The sequence below is a fragment of the Scomber scombrus genome, chromosome 12, assembly GCF_963691925.1.
Source record: "Scomber scombrus chromosome 12, fScoSco1.1, whole genome shotgun sequence".
NCBI classification, from domain to species: domain Eukaryota; kingdom Metazoa; phylum Chordata; class Actinopteri; order Scombriformes; family Scombridae; genus Scomber; species Scomber scombrus.
The window spans coordinates 18885628-18906769 of record NC_084981.1 but is presented as its reverse complement, the minus strand read 5'-3'; the positions used below and the strand labels follow the sequence as shown (position 1 = coordinate 18906769).

The 21142-nt window shown below is 42.6% G+C and overlaps 1 protein-coding gene across 1 annotated transcript in view; it reads right to left on the bottom strand.

Moving 5' to 3' along the window:
- Positions 1-21142, bottom strand: part of LOC133992270 (ankyrin-3-like) — a 92681-nt gene that overhangs the window by 6320 nt on the left and 65219 nt on the right. The window contains exons 27-39 of the mRNA XM_062430989.1: positions 20794-21018; positions 20424-20578; positions 19893-20104; positions 19416-19623; positions 18945-19041; positions 17354-17582; positions 17104-17229; positions 16345-16467; positions 14214-14295; positions 4646-4720; positions 4077-4208; positions 3795-3938; positions 22-1468 (exon numbers count right to left, since the gene is read on the bottom strand). Coding sequence (XP_062286973.1) covers positions 22-1468; positions 3795-3938; positions 4077-4208; positions 4646-4720; positions 14214-14295; positions 16345-16467; positions 17104-17229; positions 17354-17582; positions 18945-19041; positions 19416-19623; positions 19893-20104; positions 20424-20578; positions 20794-21018 — 3255 coding nt within the window. The remainder of the gene's footprint in view (positions 1-21; positions 1469-3794; positions 3939-4076; positions 4209-4645; positions 4721-14213; positions 14296-16344; positions 16468-17103; positions 17230-17353; positions 17583-18944; positions 19042-19415; positions 19624-19892; positions 20105-20423; positions 20579-20793; positions 21019-21142) is intronic.

Here is a 21142-nt window from a genome sequence, read left to right as displayed (position 1 = left end):
CTAACATGTTAAGTTATTCACCTTTCCCGCCTGTCGAGCAGGTCCGAGCTGACACTGCGGCCTGGTGTTGGTGGTTCCACATTGACGCTGGATGAGTCACTGTGCCAACCTGAAAGTGAACACACGTCTTTTTCTGCCTGTTCAACCTGATCGAGAATCTCCTGAACCCTGGCCTCGGTGATCTCCTTGTCCTCCTCCTTCTCCTCTGAGCCTTCTTCTTCGTTCTCCGCCTCCTCCAACAGAGATCCTAATGCCTCTTCTGTAATTTCTTTGTCTCCATCTCCCTCATCCTCTTCCTCAGTGGATCCAGACTCACTGGGCTGACGTTCCCCAAGCGCTTCAACCCAGGCCTGAGGGGAGAGGTCAGTTGTAGCCTGGTCCTCAGCTGCTTGGTCTCCTTCTGATTTTAGGGAAATCTCAATTTCCTTGCTAGACAGCCCTCCTTCATCCTTGAATTGAAGTTCTACCTCGGCTTCATCCACTCTGTCACCTTCGTAGACCCTTCCATCACTGCTCACATCCAGTTTTTGTACCTCAGGTGTTCCACCAATACCCTCTTCAGCAGTCTCTACTTCTTTTCTGTCTTTTTCCACTTCAGGGTCAATGTTTATCAAATGATGCTGCTTTTCTGACAGATTCTGCACATCTCTCACCTCCTCCACATCACAGACTGTCCCCTTATTTCCATCTTGAATAGATACAGGCTGTTCCACCAAAATGTTATTTTCCTCTTCCAACTTAAACCGATCTTTTGTTACCATCTCACATTTTCTTTCCACATTTTTAATCAAATCCTGCTCTACCCACTTTTCCACTAATCCATTTCCCTCTACTAACTCTGTTACAACCGTCTCAACAACCATCTCTATTTCTTTTGTCACTTCCTTTTCACCTCCTTTCAAACCAACATCCTCTTGTACCACACTGGGGGCACCTATCTGTGCTCCTTCTTCTCCCATTAGTGCTCTGTCAGGCGATGAAGGGGTTATTGATGATACTGATGATACTGAAGGGGAAGATGTGGAGTAAGCCATGTCAATGTCTAACTCACACATCGCAGGGAAGGAGAGTGACTTCGGCTTGTGGCTCAGCTCCATTTCTTGACAAGACCTGTCCTCGTCCTCGCTCAAAAGCAGCTGATCGTTCAGAGCGATGTGGGGCTTCCTGATCTTGGAAGGGACAGGATCAGGAAGTTCAAAGACTGGGACGGTAAGGGCGAGCTCACAAGGTCTCGGGGGGCTCTTAGGGGGGCTATCTGGCTCTACGCTACCGGACTCTATATCTGGACTCCAGGGAAGGGCCTGAGGCTGGGATTCGGCCAGCAAAGGGGTGTCTGGTTCTGGGTAATGGTGGTGGTGTTGGTGGGCAAGGGAAGGGTTGGGGGTGACGGGGAGTTCAGGCTCCAGGAAGTGGGGATCAGAGTGCAGTGTGGCGGGGGACTGCAGCTCCGCTAGAATGCTCTGATAATCTGTAGGTGACAGGATGATAAATGTAGAGACGTACACCCACTGAAGCATGCTACAAAAGAATATAACACAGAACAACACACACACACCCTGACACATACATATATGACACGGGAAATGGCACAGAGACTGAAGTGTAAAGCATGTATCCAGACAACCAGTAGCAGCAGCTATAGTGGCAATATGAAATATAAACATATGCAGTACAATGTATTATGTACATATGTATTATATACATTGTACTATGTATGTTTGAAAATGCCACATTCAACGCAATAATAAAAAAACAAAAGCATATTCAATTTGACAGTAATCACGAAAGAAATGTCTAGTTTATCTGTTTCTGAATTTAGTGAGTGTTGCTATTGTGCGATTATTGACAGTTGTGTTGAGGTAAGAAATTGAAAGTGTGACACATTAGAGACATAAGGCTGTATTAATCATGTAGCGTGGGTTTTGATGAGTTTAATAAGATATTAATATTTGCCAGGGTGTTCAGTTACATGCTCACATGAGATAGCTGACAGATGAGAGATGCTGAGAGATGCCTGCTAAATAAATATTTCCATTGTGGAAGAGTCATTACGGGTTTTGGTGACAGCTGGGTTGACAGAGGGTGAACAAGTACACTGGCAAGCAGGACAAGGAGACAGGGAGCGGAGAGGAGGGGAAGAGGGACCGGGACTAGGACAGCGTGACCCAGAGGGAGAGACAGGTGGGAGAGTAGACAAGGAGATAGGTGAGACAGAGCGTGTAGAGGCAGCTAGCTGGGTCCCTAAAGACTCTCTGCTCAGAGAGGCAGTGACAGAAGGCGAGGCCCTGCCTGATAGAGAGGAGGGGATGGGTGAAACAGGTGTGGTGATGGTTTGGTTAGAGGTAGCAGATGAGGGTACAAGGCTGGTGGGTGTGGTTGCAGGTTTGGAAGGGGCAGTAGTATCACAAGACACATCCGAGGTAGATCCGGATAATTTGATAGAGGAGGTGACTGCCTCTGCTTGTGAAGCATTTGGAGCGGGTGTGAGGGAGGTTGGGAGAGAAGCGTGAGAGGACGGTACAGGCGTTGCTGAAAAAGGATTGGGTGAGGCGGAGTTAGCAACTGGTGAGAAAGGTAATGGTGAAGTGATAAGGGGGATTGGGGAGGATGGGTAGGGTGAGAAAGGGAAGGAGGGGGACTGACGCGAGTCAGCAGGGCTGAACTGAGAGATGAGGCTTGGGGAAGGAGGACAGAGAAAATTAAATTGTTGTTCAAACGGTGCTGGAGGTGCCAAATCTTTGAGTGAAATGGAAGACTCATAGCTTGGAGAGCGGCGCTGTGAAAAGGGACGGCATTGAAGTGCTGCAGTAGGTGTGAGGGGAGTGGGTGGGGGTGTTGGTGTTGGTGTTGGCGTCGGAAAGAAGGGAGTGGGTGTCTGCATGATGAAGGCACCCTGAGTGCTTCTGGGAGTTAGAGGAATAATGACACAAACTATGGGAAAGGAAGAAGGCGATATTTATGCAGAAGAGACCAAAAGAAACAAAAAGTAAATTAGAGAAAGAGGGAAAAAAACATAAATGTTTAATGTGAAACATGCTGAATGAATGAATAATGTGACTGAGAGATCTGCGGAGGAGGAGGCACGTGGAGGATGGATAAGGAGAAGGCACACAAGGATATCAGCAATACATGACTCTTAACTCGTTAAGAGATGTTATGTGCTGTTATCAGCAGTGCATACTGCTGTGGGGTGGTGATGGGAGGCAGGAGGAACAAGAAGAGGAAGAGGCAGTCTGGTTTCGCAGAAGAAGAGATTCTCTCATCTATCCGAGGAAGGCTCAGAGGAACTGGAGGACAACTAGGAGAACTAAACTAAATCAACAGAGGAAAGCAGACTCTACCGGGTTATGTAATTTCTACTTAAGTCAGACATCATTGAAAACATTTAAAGTAGTATGTTATGGCATGCACTTAAAATTTTATTTTACAGTGGATATTGTTCATTTGTGACAACTGGATAATCCATTTGTAGAGGGGTATTCACTTTGAGCCTGATTTAAATAAAAATGTTATGCATAAATACAGTGATAAATTGCACAGAAGCCAATTAAAAATCTATTAAATATATGGGTATAATTCAAATTGAAAAGCAATATGGATTCAGGTTAATAAACTGTAAAGCATGGAAACCAGGGGTGCATGTAGGGAACATTAGGAGCCAGTTGTCCAAACAACATCCAAATCTGACAACTTCTCTAGAGATTAGCATTACAACTATATGTGATCCATGCATTGGTAAAACAAAAAGGTAGCAGGGAGAGGTAAGAGGTCAGCTAAGCAGAGCTAAACTTTACCATCAGCCTGATCCCGGAAAACAGCGTTATCATCGGCAAAACATCTCGTGCCTGAAATGTTACCATAGTCAAATATTGGGCCCTCCAGTAAAGTCACAATATCCATCCGATTGACTTTGGTCAGCACTGCAGTTAAGGCATCCGCTGTGGAAGATAAGAAGAAGAGGAAAAAAAAAATTCAGACACCTGAAACAAGGTTTGTTTAATATACTTTTTGCTTTTTCCAATGTTGAGAACAATCAAATAAATTATATTTTCTTTCACATATAAAAATAGTCTTACTTGTGGCATTTTTCCCTTCCCGGCTGACCCATTTCTTTAGTAGCATGAAGCTCTGTGCTGTCAGGGAGTTGGGGTTCTCTAGCCTGACGTGGTTGATCTCATCCACTGTGAAGTTCATCTCACGAGCCAGCTCTGTGATGGGACAGAAATAGAATGTAAGACATACACATTCAAACAATAATGATCTGTATTTAAATGTTTTCATTTTGTACTATTATCATAGTACAAACACACAACTGGCAGGGAGTAACATACACTTGTTATGTACAAAACATATTTTTTAATCATTTAAATCATGTCATTGATAAAAACATCATCAATGCCATCGCTATATCAATAGTACATTTCAATGCTTTTCTGTAACAGGAGATTGTTTTATTATTATATCTCCTCATCAAATGATCATTAGCACCTCATTTTAAGGACTGTGTAATGACAGCATAGATTCTGGGTAAGATATTCTGTTTGCCTGAAGATGGCAGTAAATAACGGGGATTAACGCAGATAGGGCCAAAGACAGTGAGGTGAAAAGAGCTTGAGAGAGAAAAAACAATGCTGAATGTTTTCACCTGTCCAACTGAGTCCCAGGTGATCTGCAACGATAGCCATACGCAAGTCTGTTCGCTCACAAGGACTTTGGGGACCTGAGAAGATAGAAGACAATGACTCATCAATACCTTTCACGTTCTTCTCCTCCTACACACGAATGTAAGAGGAAAATAAACACGTACATCATTTTCCTTTTCTGGCCACTTAATCATCATTATTAACACTATATTAATCAAAGTAGTGTTAAAATATATATGATAAAATGGTTAGCATATTACTGTAATATAGTTGTAATATAGGTCAAATTATTTCCCCAGTATGGCAAGAAAAGGACACACTAGAGACATTAAGGGCAACTTAAATATGTTCATTGAGTAAGTGGTGCTCTGTGACTATTTGTGGTATGTATCCTCTAAGCAGGCATTAATTGTCATGAGAACCACACAAAACAAAGCATAACATGACTCTCAACAACAGACTCATAGTTCTACAAATCTAGAGTGGAAAAGTCTATGTTAGAATCTAAAATGTCAACATGCGAAGGCGCTTTTTAGTGTTTGTTGCTAAGACTAGTTAGTTTAAATGACAATTGATAGCATGGAATATTCTGGAAGAACAAAGTACTACAATAACTCGATAGCCACCCTGCACAGACAGACAGACAGACACATCAGGGAGTTGTCAAACAGAGGGACTGGTTGTGCCAGTGGACCAGTCACTACTACTGGCATGCTCACTCTACTATACAGGATTTAGAAAGGGTTGAAAGAGGAGAACAGGGGGAAGAGAATCTTGCAACAAGGACAATACAGTACACAGTACATCAATGACAAAAAAGAAATTCAAATGACAGCTACTATTCTTAAGGAAATATATAAACACGCCACAGGCATTCCAGTCAATCCATTAAACGATCACAACGAAGTCATGCAACTAAAAGTGAAATATATAAATATATAGATGTATTTTAAACATAGTGTGAAAATTTTACAAACTAGGCTTGATCTCTGCGATGGGAGGCGTTCGAGACCCTGTGAGTCCCTGACTGCCCTCCTTCCCACCAGTCCGCCTACTCCTCCTGCTCCTCTCACTGCCGGAGGCCCTGTCCGTCGTCGCCACCTTTGCCCTTACGGACGCGGCCCCGGCCTCAGCCCTCGAACCTCTACCAGACCTGGATGAGCGGGAGGGCTGGGAGGGCTGGGAGGGCTGGGAAGGCTGGGAGGCGTCCGACAGAGAGGTGCTCCGGGAGGTGCTGTCTTCCTCCGACTGCTCTGTCTGCGTCTTTTTCTCCTCGTCTGACAGGCGGTCCACCAACTTTAGCGTCTCCCCGCTAATGTCTTTAAAGTATTCGATGGTGCGCTTACAAACCTCACTAGGGTTCTCTTGTTTCTCTTGTCTACAAGCTCCCTCACTTGTGACATTGCTGACCTGATGCCTGTCCTTCAATGGTAGCCTTGTGGGCAACTGTATGGCTGCTCTCTCTGTGTCCAATGCCCTTGTTGGATGTGAAGTAACCTGAACTGAAACAAGTGAGCTAGCTGTGGCAGCAGGACTGCTCTTTTTAACATCCTTGATTGGTATTCTAGACCTGGGTTCTACTTTGGCTATGGCTGGCTCTCCTCTTTTCCTGACCTCAACTGTTACTGCTTGTTTGGGCTTCTGTTTTCCTATGGCTGTTCCCTGCGTGTGAAATGACCACCCTGATGCTTTTACCGGAAGCCTGGACTTGGGCTGCTTCGCTTCACTTTCTTTAGCTGTTTCACTTTTCTGCTCTTGCTCTTGATTGCTGTTATGTATTTCAACTCTCTCCTCTAAATCCCTACAGCACAGTGTTTCTATCCTGCTGGCCTTTTGAAGAGTAGGCTCAGAGGAGGACTGCAAATTAAACACCACACTACCACACTGAATGTAGTTGGCCTGAACACTGGAGGACTCAAGGTTATTGTTGTTGTTGCAGTTTTCAGAGGGGTAATCTCTTCGTTCTAACGTGGGCTCAGTGTGTCTGCTAGACTGGCTCTCTGTACACTGACCCTCTATACTGATGTATTCTGGCACCATCTGACCCTCTGACATCTCAGCTTTACAATCAGTGAGATCGCCTGAGTCTTTTTTCACAGTTATAGAGGCAGCTATGCCCATCTTAATTGGAGTGCGTAATTTGGGATCAACCTTAGAGGCTGTGATTGTGCATGAGGAGGCAGTCTCAGCTATGGCTTCACAGGTAGGGGCATCAGTACCGGTATAGCCAGGGTCATTGCCAGGCTGTGCAGGGCTGCATTTTGCTGTTGTTGCTGCTGGTGTTGTTGGTGTAGTGCTGTTGTCTGTGGCAGTATCTATAACATTCACCTTCCCATCTACTGTGGCCCCTGTTTTTGACTGAGAGGAAATTACCCCCAGCATCTTGCCCCCTCTCCCCTTTTCCCCTGATATAGGGTCAGAGGAATGCTCACCAATCTGGAAAAACTGAAGCCTCTCTTCAACAAAGTCCCGCTTGCTCATGTCAATAGCACCACTGCGGGTCATCTCAAACATCTTCCCTTCGTGGAAAGGGAAGGGATTAGGCTCACTAGTCGGTGTGCTCTCATCAGTCGGTGTTCGAGCAGGGGTTGTGTCAGGTGTTGTAGCCTGTGATTTGTCCTCCACCGATAAACCAAAGGGCTTGGGGTCATCCTCTTTTGTTTTGGAATCAAAAACGCCATCATTATCACTCCCTTTGGTGGACCAGGGGTCAAAGTCCAGGGTTTTTGTGGCAACAGTTTTAAAGGTTGAATTCAGCTCCTCTTCAAGTTGGTAGCCAAAATAGTCTTCTGGAAACACCTGCCTATCCGGATGTCTTCCTTCAAGGGTATAATCTTTTTCATCTCCACTACTTTTTGCAGATGATGTGCTGGTTTTAGTCTTTCCATTTTCCCCTCCTTCCTCAAATTTCTCTTCCTCTATCACTTCGAGTTTGGACTGACTAAATGAGCGGTCAGTGGTTTTTCCATCATTAGACAGGCTAGATGTTTTGGGGTCCTCGCTCAGTCCATCATCCTCATCCTGAAGGTCATACCCATCTAAAGAGTCAACTTCAGTGGCATCTGTGTCATGAGAGAACTCAGCAGTAGTTGCTAAGGAACAGTCAGTGATTGACTGGTCATTGCCATTTTGCTCAAAGTCAGCATCCTCTCCCTTTACCACACCATTGATCTCCTTATTATTTCCATTCTTCTCTGATTTTTTTTGTTTCAGGCGTTTCTCTCCCTCTTCTTTCATTTTAAAGGTGTACTTTTTGATAGGGATGGGATGGAAGACAGACTCATCATCACTAGAGTCACTGTTATCAGCTCCAGGGGGAATTGGGGATGGAGGTTGGACCCTGATGATTGGCTCAGCTAAGAGGTGCCTATCATGCTCCTCTTGGAGGTTCACCTCCATCATCTCTGTCTCTGCTTCAGAAGAAGCACATGACCCCCTTTTCTCAGGGTCTGACTGCTCTGCCTCTAAAGGAGGAGGAGGCGGAAACTCTATATAAGCCACTCTTTTCTCCTTTGACTTCTGTCTCTCTGTATCCTGCTTTTTACTGTGATTCTCTGAGGAAGCTGGCTTTGATTTTTCCTTCGAAGGTTCCCTATAGATGAAGGTCTTCCCTGATTCCTCCTCAGACTCTTCTGGGATAGGGCTTGGCATGCCAGGCATGAAACCTATCACAGAGTCTGGTGTTCTTGAAGTCAGACTCATTTCCTCTGAGGTGGGGGTCTCAGGGGTAACAGGACTCTTCCCAGAGCTGTCCATGAATGTCACTTGTTCTAGAGTGTCATCTTCTGGACTTCCTTGAGGAGATGGAGATTGCTTTTGTTTAACAGTGTAAAATGCACCCCTGGTCTCATGCACTGTCCTACTCTCATGGCTTACAATTTGTTTGTATGTTCCCAGCTGCCCAGAAGCTGTTTCTTTCTCGTATTGCTTTCCTACTTGGATGCTAACATACACAGGTAGGGGTTTAATATCTTTGAAACCCTCTGTGACAACTACAGGAGTTACTTGATCCAAATACTCTACTTCGTCAATATCAACACCATTACATACTACATTTGACTGGCTATAGTCTAATGAGTCTGTGGATTTTCCTACTAATGATCCACGAGTAGACTTGTTGGATTCAGAACTACTGTGTAATCGATTTCTAGCTAAAGTAGGTATATGAGACCCTGCTCTCTCATATGCTTCAACAGTGGTATCTAATTTTAAAGAGGTTGATTTCTGATTTTCTGAAAAATTAGATGGCTTTCTTAGAGGAATTTCTGATTCCGAGTTTTTTTTTAGACTATCATTGCTATTTTGACTTTCTCGGACAACAAACTCTGTGTAGATAATTTTCTTGGTGGTTTCCTGTCTTTGGGAATCACTATTATTGTCATCTTTAACAGAATGAGATAGTTTGGGAGATTGGGGTTTATAGTTTCCATACCCTTGGCTCTCCCATGTTTTGAATAACCTTTTCTCTTCCTGATCTTTTCCACTGGTCTCATGCTTTGGTGAGAACTTACTTGAATCACTATCTAGACCTTTTCTCTGGTTCCCTGGACTGTCTGGTGTTTTTGGAATGTTTGACCCAGCAAACACCTGATACACAGGTAGCTTACTTTCCTGGAGTTTCCTGATCGGAGGATTTGAATTTTGGCCACCCTGTGGACTCCTATCTTGCCTTTGAGCCTCTTGTTCAAACTTTAGCCTCACTGCACTGACTTTGGAGGAAGACATTTGAAAAGGTTTAGGGCTTTCACCTGTGCTACCCTGTGATTTACCATCTCCTTGTTTTCTTGGGTCTGAATCAGTGTACTGCAGTAATACTCTCCTCTCTGGGCTGCTGGGTAAGCTGGCACACTTCCTATCACTGGAGCTGAACCGGTCTCTTAGTCTGTCTCTACTCCACTCCTCCCCACTACCCCCATTTCTATAAGCTGACCTCTCTGGACTGCTGTGTGTAGAACTGGGCCCTGATCGAGATTCCCGGAAGTCTGGTCTGCGAGATTTCTTCTCTGGAGATGAGAGCTCATCATTGAGCTGTTCTGTTTTATCTCGAAAGAACTGAGATACCTCACTGAGTTTTTCTTCTGCTTCCTTTACAGTCCTGTCCACTCTGTCCTCATACATGAGCTCTCTCTCCTTATTCTGCGTGTCATCTGACACACGCATCCAAACAGACTGCTTTGGACTACCAGGCTCAGAAGAATACTGCAAAAGTGTCAGTTTGTCAAAGTTATCATCAACATTAGCCATTCTTCCTGATTTGTCAAACACATTTCTCGATGACCTGAAAACATACTCTGTCCTTGGCCCAATTGACCTACCCTCACTGTTACTGCTTCTATCAGGTGAGTGGAAGCGAGACCTATCTCTCAAATATTCCTCTGTGTCAGAATGAGACTGGTCAAATTTCTCAGAGAGTAGCATTTTCTCTGCAAAATTATAAGATTCCCCCCTAAGTTCTGATGATTCATCCTCATTGTACTCTACAGATTGCTGGCTAAGAAGCTTTAGTGTTTTGTAAGAGTCATCTGCCAGGAGCTGTGCTGAACTAGGGCGACTGTCTTCCTCCTGTGACATGGGTGTGTTCACTCTGGGGGAATCAAGGTACACTGGAAGAGACTCTTCAGGCTCCTCATCTTCCTGTCTATTCCCTGGATAGTAATACATTTCTTTTTCTGCATGATTTTTTGTCTCTCTGATGATGACTTCTGTGGGTTCCGTTTTATTGCCTTTTTCAATGTGAACCTCAATTATTCTTTCAACCTTAGGCTTGGAGTTGATGTCTTCGAGGACTCTTTGTGATGTTTCTTCATTGCCAGACTTGTGTTCAAACAGTCCAGCTAACTCTCTGGAAGGGTCCTTGCCTGACTGAAAGGCCTTCATTATGTCATGAACAGACATAGTTTCCTCACACCTCTCTGATGCTGTTTCTTTGCCAGGAGGTTTGTGATACACCATCCTGGTTGTAGTAGTGATGTGAGTCTCTTCCTTTACCCTCATCCCTTTTCCCATTGGATCCTCATCAGGGCTCACTTTTAGTGAATAGCATTTATTCTGTTCTGGACTTAATGTAGCTTGATTAAGATGCCCTTTAGAATCAGAATCAATATATCTGACAAGATGTGCATCCTCCATTGCAGGTTGTTTGTTATCCTCTGGGGGCTCATAGCTCCTGATGACATGGACAACCTCAGTCCTAGTCTCAGTGATCACTGGGGGGGCTGGGATATCCTGAAAGAGGGCCTTAGGGCCCATTCCTTCTGCACTCTGAGGGGCAGAGGGTGTCCTTTCACTCCTAGTCTCAAAGCCACTGTCTGAGAGTGGGCTTTTATCCTGGTCATGTGAGATATCATCAGGGTATTCTAGCACAGTGTCTGTTCCAAAAAGTGCATCTGCTACTTTACTGATCTCTTTGTCTGAAGCTGAAGAGCGCATGTTTGTTGGAGGCATTTTGAGCTTATGCTCTTGAACTGCTATGGTGGGTTTTAGGACACGTTTCTGCTTCTCTTTGCCCTCTCCTTCTCTCTTGCCCTCATCTGCTTTATGCTTTGTGTCGTGCATTTTAGAGAAAGAGCTGCTACCAACATCATTGGCCAGGTAGTCAACCACTTTGGAAAGATTGAAATCTCTATCTGGTATTGTTTTTGATTTGGCTTGAGGAACCACAGTCTCATATCTTGGTGGATAGCTCCAGTTGCTTGGTGGTTGTTCAACAGGTACTTTTGAGAAATGTATGTCGTCCAAGGAACCCCTTGCCCTACCATCTTTCATAGTGTCTTTAGTCAAAATTTCACTCACTTTTACCAAATCTTGTTTCACTTTCTCCACAATCCTATACGGCTCTTCATCTTCTATCTTAGCCTCTCTGGGAGAATCAGACTGAAATCCTTTATTGGCTGTAGAATTTGGGTCTGTCTGCAAAATGGCTGACATTCGTATCAAGTCCTCTTTCATTTCAGCTACATCCTTCAGAATCTCTTGGCTGGATGACAGTGGCGAAGCAGTGTTTGACTTCAGGGCAGGAGAGAAAAGAGGGGATTTGACAGGGGAAAGAGTTCTAGCAAAGGAAGACTGCGACTGAGCATTCATCTCAGCAGGCATCATCTTCCGAGGGGACACAAGGGCAGCAGCTGACTTGGACACCTCAGGTAGCTTCTTAAACTGTGGCTCTGGCAGCACATTAATAACAGAGTACACAGGAACAGTCATTGTGCTAGATGTTACAGCAGTGGTGGCATTAGGAGGAGACCTTAGAGAGGCATAAATGGAATTAGAAGCTGATGATCTAATGGACTGATATGAGGAGGATGCAGAAGAGGACAAGGACTTCAAGGTGCCATAGCCTGCCGAACAAGAATTAAATGTTTTTTCAACCTCATCAAAGGCGGCATTGACACTTGTTGTTGCAGCATTGGTGGTTGCTTGTATTCTCTCTTGCAGACTGCTGGTGAGAAGAGATGTTGGCGATGAGGAGCGATAATGTGTAGGCGACACAGTTCCATTGATCAGAGCTGCAGCACTTGGAGAGGTGTTGGATTTATGAGGTGATGAAAGAGAGGAGAAGAGGTTCCTTGCATGGCCTGACATATCTGAAGCACAGGAACGAACAGAGGAGAGACCAGGTACTGTTTTTATGGGTGAGGAGGAAGATGCTGTGCCACTAGAGCCCCCCATAACAGTTTTGTATGGTAGGGGTGAGCTGAACATACTCAGAGAGGATTTGGGAGAGGTTGGAGGGGTCATGGCTATAGATGTTCTCTCAAGAAGAGGGCTTCCTCCTCCAGGTGTAGTTATAGGGGAGGTCCTAGCAGACAATGCCACCAGTCCTTTCATTGATATAGAGTCTGGGGCACTTTTCCCTGGTGAGGCCAGGGGACTGGGGCTGACCTGGACTGGGTACTGGGCCTGCTGGACTACAGTTTTTATTGGAGAGGAGATGGTTCTGTAAGATCGGATTGGAGAGGCCATGTCACTAACTGACTTGACAGAATGGGCAGGTGATCCAGGGATGTTGGTCTTGATTGGGGAGGCAGAGTTGATGGACCAGACAGACTTTAGTGGAGAGGCAGAGGGCGTGTTGGATGACGAACTGGAGAGGGAGCCAAACCCAGACTTGGCTTGGACAGGGACGGCGACAGGAACAGGCGACCACGCCTGATAAGATCTCGTTGAAAAGACAGGTTTGTGAGGGTAGCTAGAAGGCTGTGTTCTCTGCGGGCTTCGATCAGTTGTTTCTTCCACAATAATTTAAATCAAAAACAATAAGTGAACATAAAATGTAACGTAAAATAATTTGAAATAAAACATAAAAACCAGAAAGAGAAATTTGAGTCAGTCATAAACAGCATTATTCATAGCAACAAGTCAAAATTTTACTCATGAAATGTAAGAAAGGCCCCTATTCAAAAACCCAACATGACATGAAAAGTGGTCATCTAAAATCGGTGACTAATGACATAAAACACCCAATAAAAATGGATTATGTGTCGGAACAAAAACGCTTGACATGGTACAGATGACAAAAAAGTGACATGATAAACAAAAAATACAATCCATTGACTTTTGATGTGCTTAATTTATTTGCCTTCTTGCAACAGTGCCTTTTACTGTACATGTTTGATTGACATGTGTTTATCCTTTCATTTGGTTCATTTTCAATGCCAGAGATGACCCCACAAGTGTATACCATCAGTAAAAAAATATCACTTTACTTGTTTGGTCATGATTTAAAATAAAACATTAGGTTGCACTTTACAAGTAGGCTAACAGTACATCAGCCATTTATGCCTGCTCAGTATGCAATTGAAGTCATATTTCAATTGTCTCCACTGTCAATTTCACTAACATTTTATACCTATGAATATATTTTGTAACTTATTAATTCAATGTTAACATAATTTTTTCACAAAAGACGCAGATGGACAGGGGTGTAACGATAAAACAAGACATAGACAGCACCTCAGAATTGACCATACTTGTGTGTCTTGTTAATATATAAAGTGCAGAATTAAAAGTATGCCAATCTTTTTTAAATACCAAAAGGCTGGCTCTAAAATTGTCTCACTGTGGAGAACAAATTAATGTAAAGTGCAACCTGTTATCACATTAATATACACAGCCGCACACAATCATAAAGCCAATAAGAGTGAAATGGCCACTAGAAGAATGAGAACAATTAAAAATAATATTTTTATTTAACATGAATTAAAACATTTTTTGTCCAAATGATAAATGAACAGACAGACATTGTAATCCCAGTGTTTCCACAAATGTAAAACAAAATAACAGTTGAAACAGGGAGACTTTTTTGTCAAAATGGGATGGGTAAGCAAAGCGTAACACACAGTAAACCATGCAAATGTTTGATGACTGACAGATGACTGAAGAGTATGTGTCAGGTGAAGATAATAAATGATTGATAAACAAGTTTTGTCAGGTAGACAGGTCTCTTTGGGTATATTAAAAAAATATGGACACTGTATAAAGGGAACATCCAACACTAAAACTAAAATTAAAATTACATAAAAATCTAAATTCAATTAAAATATTTAATGTAAATAAAAATGGGAAACTCACTCGCTGCTGGGTCGGTCAAATAGCTGTAGCGCTTACGCAAAGCTAAGGAGGCAAAGGTATGACGTCGTTCTGGCTTTTCAGTCTGAAACAAACAAAAAAGAACAAAAGATGCTTTAACATAAAAAGTATGGTGAAATGTGATTCTAATTTACCAGAATTAGGTTGAAACACTAATGTTAATTTGTTCATTTAGATACTGTAGAGCATGGATACTATCCTGCCTTTAGTCAATCAGTACATGCGGTTAGTACTGGCACAAGGAGCCACTGCAGGTGTATTGTAGTTTTTCCTCTGGAGAGTAATGAATTGTTTTTTACTGCATCTCTTCACTCTCTGCATTTCTCAATGTCATTGCAATGAAATATCTACAGATGATATGAGCTCTGTCTGTATGGTCTACTCCAGCAAATGTCCTCTCATCATGAAGATGTGCTCTTCAAATCATCATCAAATGTGATGACACACAGTACACCTTATTAAAATTTCAATGTAAGGACAATGGTACATATTCAGCCGAGTCTCTATGAATTATGTTCATATTGGGCAATTCTGCAGGAAGTGACTTACGGTACTTGCCAACACTCTGCTAAGAGTGCCCTTTATGTAACAAGGTGGAAAGTACAAAGGTGTGGAGGCTAGGGCGATGAATGTTGGTCCAATGTGTCTACATACCAGTGACCCATTTGTGTCCCTCTCAGACCTACAATTAATGTAATCAATTTTAAAATTATGATTAGAGTCTTTCACGAACCAATTTTTATGGCCAAATCATAACCATACTGTAATCACACTGTATGTGTGACCAACAAAATGTCAGTGTTTACTATGATTGGGTTGTATTTTTATTTCTCAAATTCCATGTTTTTTAAAAAAGAAAAAATTCTGTTGAAAGTTTGTTTTATGTAAAGCACATTGAGTTGCCACTGTGTATGAAATGCGCTATATAAATAAAACTGCCTTGCCTTGCCTTGCCTTACATATAGTGTTTAAACTCAAACATGAAAACATCCTTATCTCCCTTTGATTAAATTCTCATATAAATGTTCTGGCATGCAGCTGAGAGTGTTAGTATTCTCTGTTAAAGCCAAGGACAAGGGTGAAGAAGGAAACCTCTAAATACAACAAAACAATGACCAAGTGCACAAATGATAAGGGTTATTCGTCTTTAGCTGACAAAAGATACCATAGACCTGTATGAAACTTCCTGAGATAATAGCTAGGATGGAGAGATGGTGATTTCCTGTTGAACATGTATGGAAAGGAAGATAGAGATGATAAACAAGCCGAGGTGTACAGCAATTGGCTCCACTGGACTTGGGATGAAGACAACAATAAATAAATCCTTGCTTATTAAAGAAATTGCCATTTCCACTCATGCACTACATGGAGTCACTTCAGCAAAGACATAGCTGTGTTAAAATAACACGTGCCAAGGTACTGTACAGAGAAAAATAAAGTATTTGCGACACACATATTTACTACAGCGTCTGCAGTAAAGCCAAACAGAAAGGACGACAAAGAAGAAGCAGTTCCATGTGATGATGAAGAATCTGTTTACCTCATCATCAGGATCAGACTCCATATCCTGTGGTATTCCAAGATGCATTGCAGGAGAGGAGAGAGATGACACAATGGAGAGCAGGGACGTTATAGTGAGCGGGGAGGTGGAAATAAAATTCAGGGGATGAAAATGGAGCAGCAAAAACAACAGAAGGCATCAGAAAAAATCTATGGGATTAATAAAATAATAAACAGCAACATAACAAAAGCAAAAGCAAAACAATTACAGTTTCTTGTGATCAATCACCACCACAACAAAGAAACAAATGAGAAGTGTCCTTTTTTTTCTTTTTGCATAATTCGTATGTATCCACAGTGAGCCAGGCAATAGAACGAAGCAGGGTATGCATGTGTGGCTGTATGTTTACGTTGTGGGGTCTCAGGACTGGCACAGGCTTTTGAAACAGTAATAAAAGACACAAGCAGCAGGCAGTCATTTCTAAACCAAATGAAGTTCAATGGCTCCGTTTTGATGTCAGGACAACATTGCTTTCTGTCTCTCAATTTCATTTACATGTAAATGATATGATATGACCTGAAAGGATGAACTATTCAAACATGACGCGCCTACCTTCTTGTGGTTTGGCAGTGTGATATTCAAATTGCATATGGCAGTCTGTGGAAGACCTTTAAAGGATTTTGGTTCTTTCAGGAAGGAGAGGCGGCCACATGGCTCTTGGCCCATGTCTCTGATCTGTAGAAGACAGCAAAAAAGACCACCTGATGAGAGATCTTATACCTGCAAAGTGAAAATTGTGAACAAAAAGCTGTTCTTCTTTAATTCAAGTGCAACACAATTTAACACAACAATTTAATTTCAAGTTAATTACAAGTTAGTTTCCTGGAAATTTACAAACAAGGTGGTCAATTTGGTACAAATTTTTAAAATGTTATGTTGGTTTTGTTAGCAAGTACCCACTCAATATATTTTGTTTTAAATGTTGTTCTAAATTTACAGAAAATCGTAATAAGTTTGATTGGTAACAATTATTTAACAGACAGAAAAGTGTGTAAACTGTGTGACAACATATAAGCTTGCAACCACTTTTACACTTTTTTCAATTTTTCTCATAATATATATGCAATTAAACCAGCCTTTTCTGTAAAATGTCCTAAAATGTACTTAAAATTTTCCAGGAAATTGCTATTGACAATGCATCAGATTGTGCAAAAGAAAATTGCTGTTCAAATGAATATCAGCTAATTAGAAGAGGATGATCATTTCTGACATAATTTAATCAGTAAGGCACATTTACAGAGGATGCCAAAGTGCATTACATACAAAGTAAACGGTAGCAGAAAGAGATCGTGATAAAGATGAATTTGTAACCTTCACGTTGAAAGGAAGTCTGTTTTCCTTGAAGGAGTAGAAGTTAAAAACCAGCTGTTGCCCACTTTTGGTCAGAGGGGACAGGTTGCCATAGCAATCCACATGGATAGGTTTTCCCTCGAGAACCTACAGAAGCCCATTGATCAAAAAGTTAGTACAACAAGTAAAACACATTCTGGAGATGATGTGATGAAACTGATGTTCTATAGCATTACAGTGTTTGCACAACCACATTAACACACAACCTCACCTCAATATCTTTGCTGCGGGCCACCTCCTCAAAGTTCTCCTGCTGCTCGAGGGTCTTGTCCACCTTGTCGTCTGTCATGCAGAAGCAGCGCAGCCGAGCCTCGATAGCGTCATTCATCTTGGCGAACACCACAAACTTGGCCAGGTACGGCACGCAGATCAGCTCCCGGTATAACTGAGACGCTAGACTCACCGTCTCAGGAATCTGGTGACAGTCTGCGAGCCAGAACCTGTGGAAAAGCGGGGAAAAAACAGAAGATGACAAATCTGGAAGTCAGCAAAGAAAACAATTTGCCTAACACAAGAATTATTTACAATTGCTTGAGGTGTAAAAGTCGGTGCATTTAAGCTATTCTTGTCATAGGCCTGCAACACTGTAGTAAGAGTGAACATCTGAAATAATAAATCAGACAAGCTGGGTGATTTCTTTGAAGGGTGAACCAGGCACATGACAGCTGTGTAGTAATCTAATTGCAGATCACCAAAGGGTGCTGTGTTAATATCAGACCACACATTCACCACATGATTCCAATCTAGTTAAGAAGAGTTCATGACTTTGGTTACTGTAACCAAAAAGTTCACTTGCTGGGGTCACAGTCTTATCACTAAGCATGCCTCAACAATGAGTGGTTGACATGACTTTATATGAAGTGTAATCCTGTTAGTAAAGAGGGCTACAGAGAAAAAAAACACTATAACCAAGTCTCTTTTTTATCTAATAGACAGGTTGATGTCAGCCAATAACATATAAAGTCAGATAATTGAGAGACTGATCAGAAGAAAAGGAGTACTGAGTAAAATTTTGTCAATATAAATAGTCAACTGACAGTAATTTGAGTTTTTCGCTTGTGATAGAGTTCAGGATTCACTGCCAACTTTCCATTGCTCTGTGAGTCAGCACTGTCACCATTTTTTGAGGTTTATTGTGGTGTCTTCTGGCAGTGATCACAAATTCCCTGGATTTGATTTCTGTTTCCTCTTGGGCGGGAGGACAAATATTCATTTCATTTCTAACTTTTTAAAAAATGCTTCTGTGTCTAGCCCAAAATTAAAATGAGAGACAGGACACTGAGCCTTTACTTTCTGACTTTTTGTGAGGACACAGCCTATCAGATGAATAAATATCTAGTATTTAATAATGGTAAACTGTCAATTGCATTATTTATATCGTTCCAATAAACGCAGACCGAACTGATTATAGTGTGTTCCATCACATAATTTGCTCCAGCAGTCAAACTTGGCTTAAACAATCAATAAGATATTGTTGCTCTAACACAGGGATGTCCAAACTATTCCACAAAGGGCCATGTGGCTGCAGGTTTTCATTCCAACCAAGCAGGAGCACACCAGGCTTGACTCATTTAATCAACTGACCTCAGTCTTCAGACAGTTGATTGGTCAAATTGTGTGCTTTTGATTGGTTGGAGCAAAAACCTGCAGGCACACGGCCCTTCATAGAATAGTTTGGACATGCCTGATCTAACATATGAACATAATTCACTACTTGACATTCAAAATAATCTCTTTTTTTTGGTATTTTTTTTCTTTCTGTATGCTGCAGTGTGTATTGAGAGTGTGAGTGTGTGTCTCACCTGGCCGACACATTTGTGGTGAAGGAGACGCAATCGGTTACGAAGGAGAGTGGTGTGGTCCCTGTGATGTCTTCCCACTGGGCAGGAGATGTCCCCCCTGTATGCAACAAGGGCAACAGGATGAGCTCACTCGCTTTACAGCCTATTCAGTGCTCTAGCTTTTATAATCCTCATCCTTTGATCTTCTCAGTTCTTCATCTTCCCTCTATCGACCAGTGGCTTTTGACATCAAAGTAGGCTTGAAGTGCCCACAGCTATTCAGTTAATAGCGACTCTTGATTTATTAACTCTGTATCGTGTATAATAAACGGGTGAACAAATCTGACCGGTATCACAAATGACATACAATCAGCATCTAATTTTACAATAACTTTTCAAATGACTTAAAACTCAATATACATTGATACAGGTTACAGTTTGATAAGAGGTACCCATAAAATATTGTCATGCTGTAGTTATCTCAAGACGTGCCTGTGATGCTGCAGAGCAGACGCAGGCAGGGTGCAGAATCGCCTCGGTGGCCGCTGGGATGGCCTTCTGCAGATCTAGGCGGGACAGGGATCGTCATTGTGATTGGCTTGTGGAACTTCCTCCTCCTGGGCTCCACAGTGACGATGGGGCTGAAGGTGGCTCTGTTTCCAAGCACCGCCCTCACCATGTCATCAGGAACAGGCTGGGCCTAACCAAAAAAAAAAAAAAAAAGACACAGGAAGACAGAGAAAGGATGGAGAAGATGAAAACTGTGTTTGTTTGTTCATTAAATCTCAAGAGAGGTTCAGTCAATCCACTTTCAAATAAATGAAAGCACAGCATCAGGCAGAATCACATATTCAACCAAAAATAGGTCAGGTATAAATAAATAATAAGTCAGTGCACAGTGTTTGCAAGAAAAAAAGCCGAGTCATGGAGCAAGTTGAATTTGAGCTGATCCAAGGAGTCCTGCTGTACCTGCAGGCCGACACGGATCCTCTTGGTGAGTGCTCCCTGTGGGAACGAGGCCTGGACCATTGGCACAGTGCTGCTGGACAGCATGCCTCCATCAGGACCCATGTGGTTTGACTCCTGCTTGATCCGCGACACCACAGCAAAATATTGAGGAAAATCTCTGGTGACGATGCGGCAAATGCGCTTCTTCTCCAACTCAGCAGGGCTATCCAGCTCTGTGACACACGTGTTAGGAAGAGATTAGCAGGGAACAACAAATGATTACTTACATAGACATGCTTTCAAGAAACATTTAATGGCTGTTTTGGACCTAAGAACTCACTGAATACAAATTATGACTTTATAAAGACATGTAAATGTACAGTACCACTGAGATCTGACATTTTGGTCAGTTTCATTATAAAAAGTTTACTGAATAGGTTAAACGGCTTGAATAAAAAAAGAAAAAAAATAGTTTTAGAGATTTTCTAAGTCATAAGCATATGTCACGCTGGGTAATATAATCTAGGACCATACTGAAGAACTGTCCTTTACCTTCATCCATCCCAATGAGCAGGTCAGTGAGGTCTTCTGGTCTGGCATCAGGCTGGTGTTCCTTCCATGTGTCACCGTTGTCGCTCCTCAACACAATCAGCTCTCTCTCTTTCCCTCGCATTGACCCAAAATGAGGGATCTCCACAATCACAGGACTGAAAGAATAAAACATAATTACAGGAAATGCTTAATGAAATCATGGAACCTTACAGCCGCTGAGAAGTTTTCTTTAATTACTTGTTAATTAACTGCACAAGCAAAAAAGTCAAGAAATTTTAAGTAGCTATTAGAAAGAATCCCCTTTGACTTGAAGCTGGCCTGCTGAAAACTGCAACTCATCAACACAGACACACACTCTAAAGAGTCCTACCCGAGGAACTGAGCCCCAGCTGGGCCGACCTCCACCAGCCGGCTGACGAGCCCCTCTCCTTCCACCATGGGTGGGGGGTAGGCCAGCTTATGCCTCTTGGCCAGGCGACAGGTGATGCGTGTGGGCGCTGTGCACTTCCTGGGAGGAATGATGATGCGCATGCCATTGTGGCGGCTGCCTCTCATGGAACCACCACGGGCGTCTACCATGAAGCTGACTAAGAACCTACCAGAAGAAAAAGAACAATGTTAGAGGATGAAAAATAAGGAACAGGGAAAAAGATAGAGAGAAGTCATACCACAGACACAAGTAAGGAGGACGATTCCCATGCTGTGATCACTGTACACCC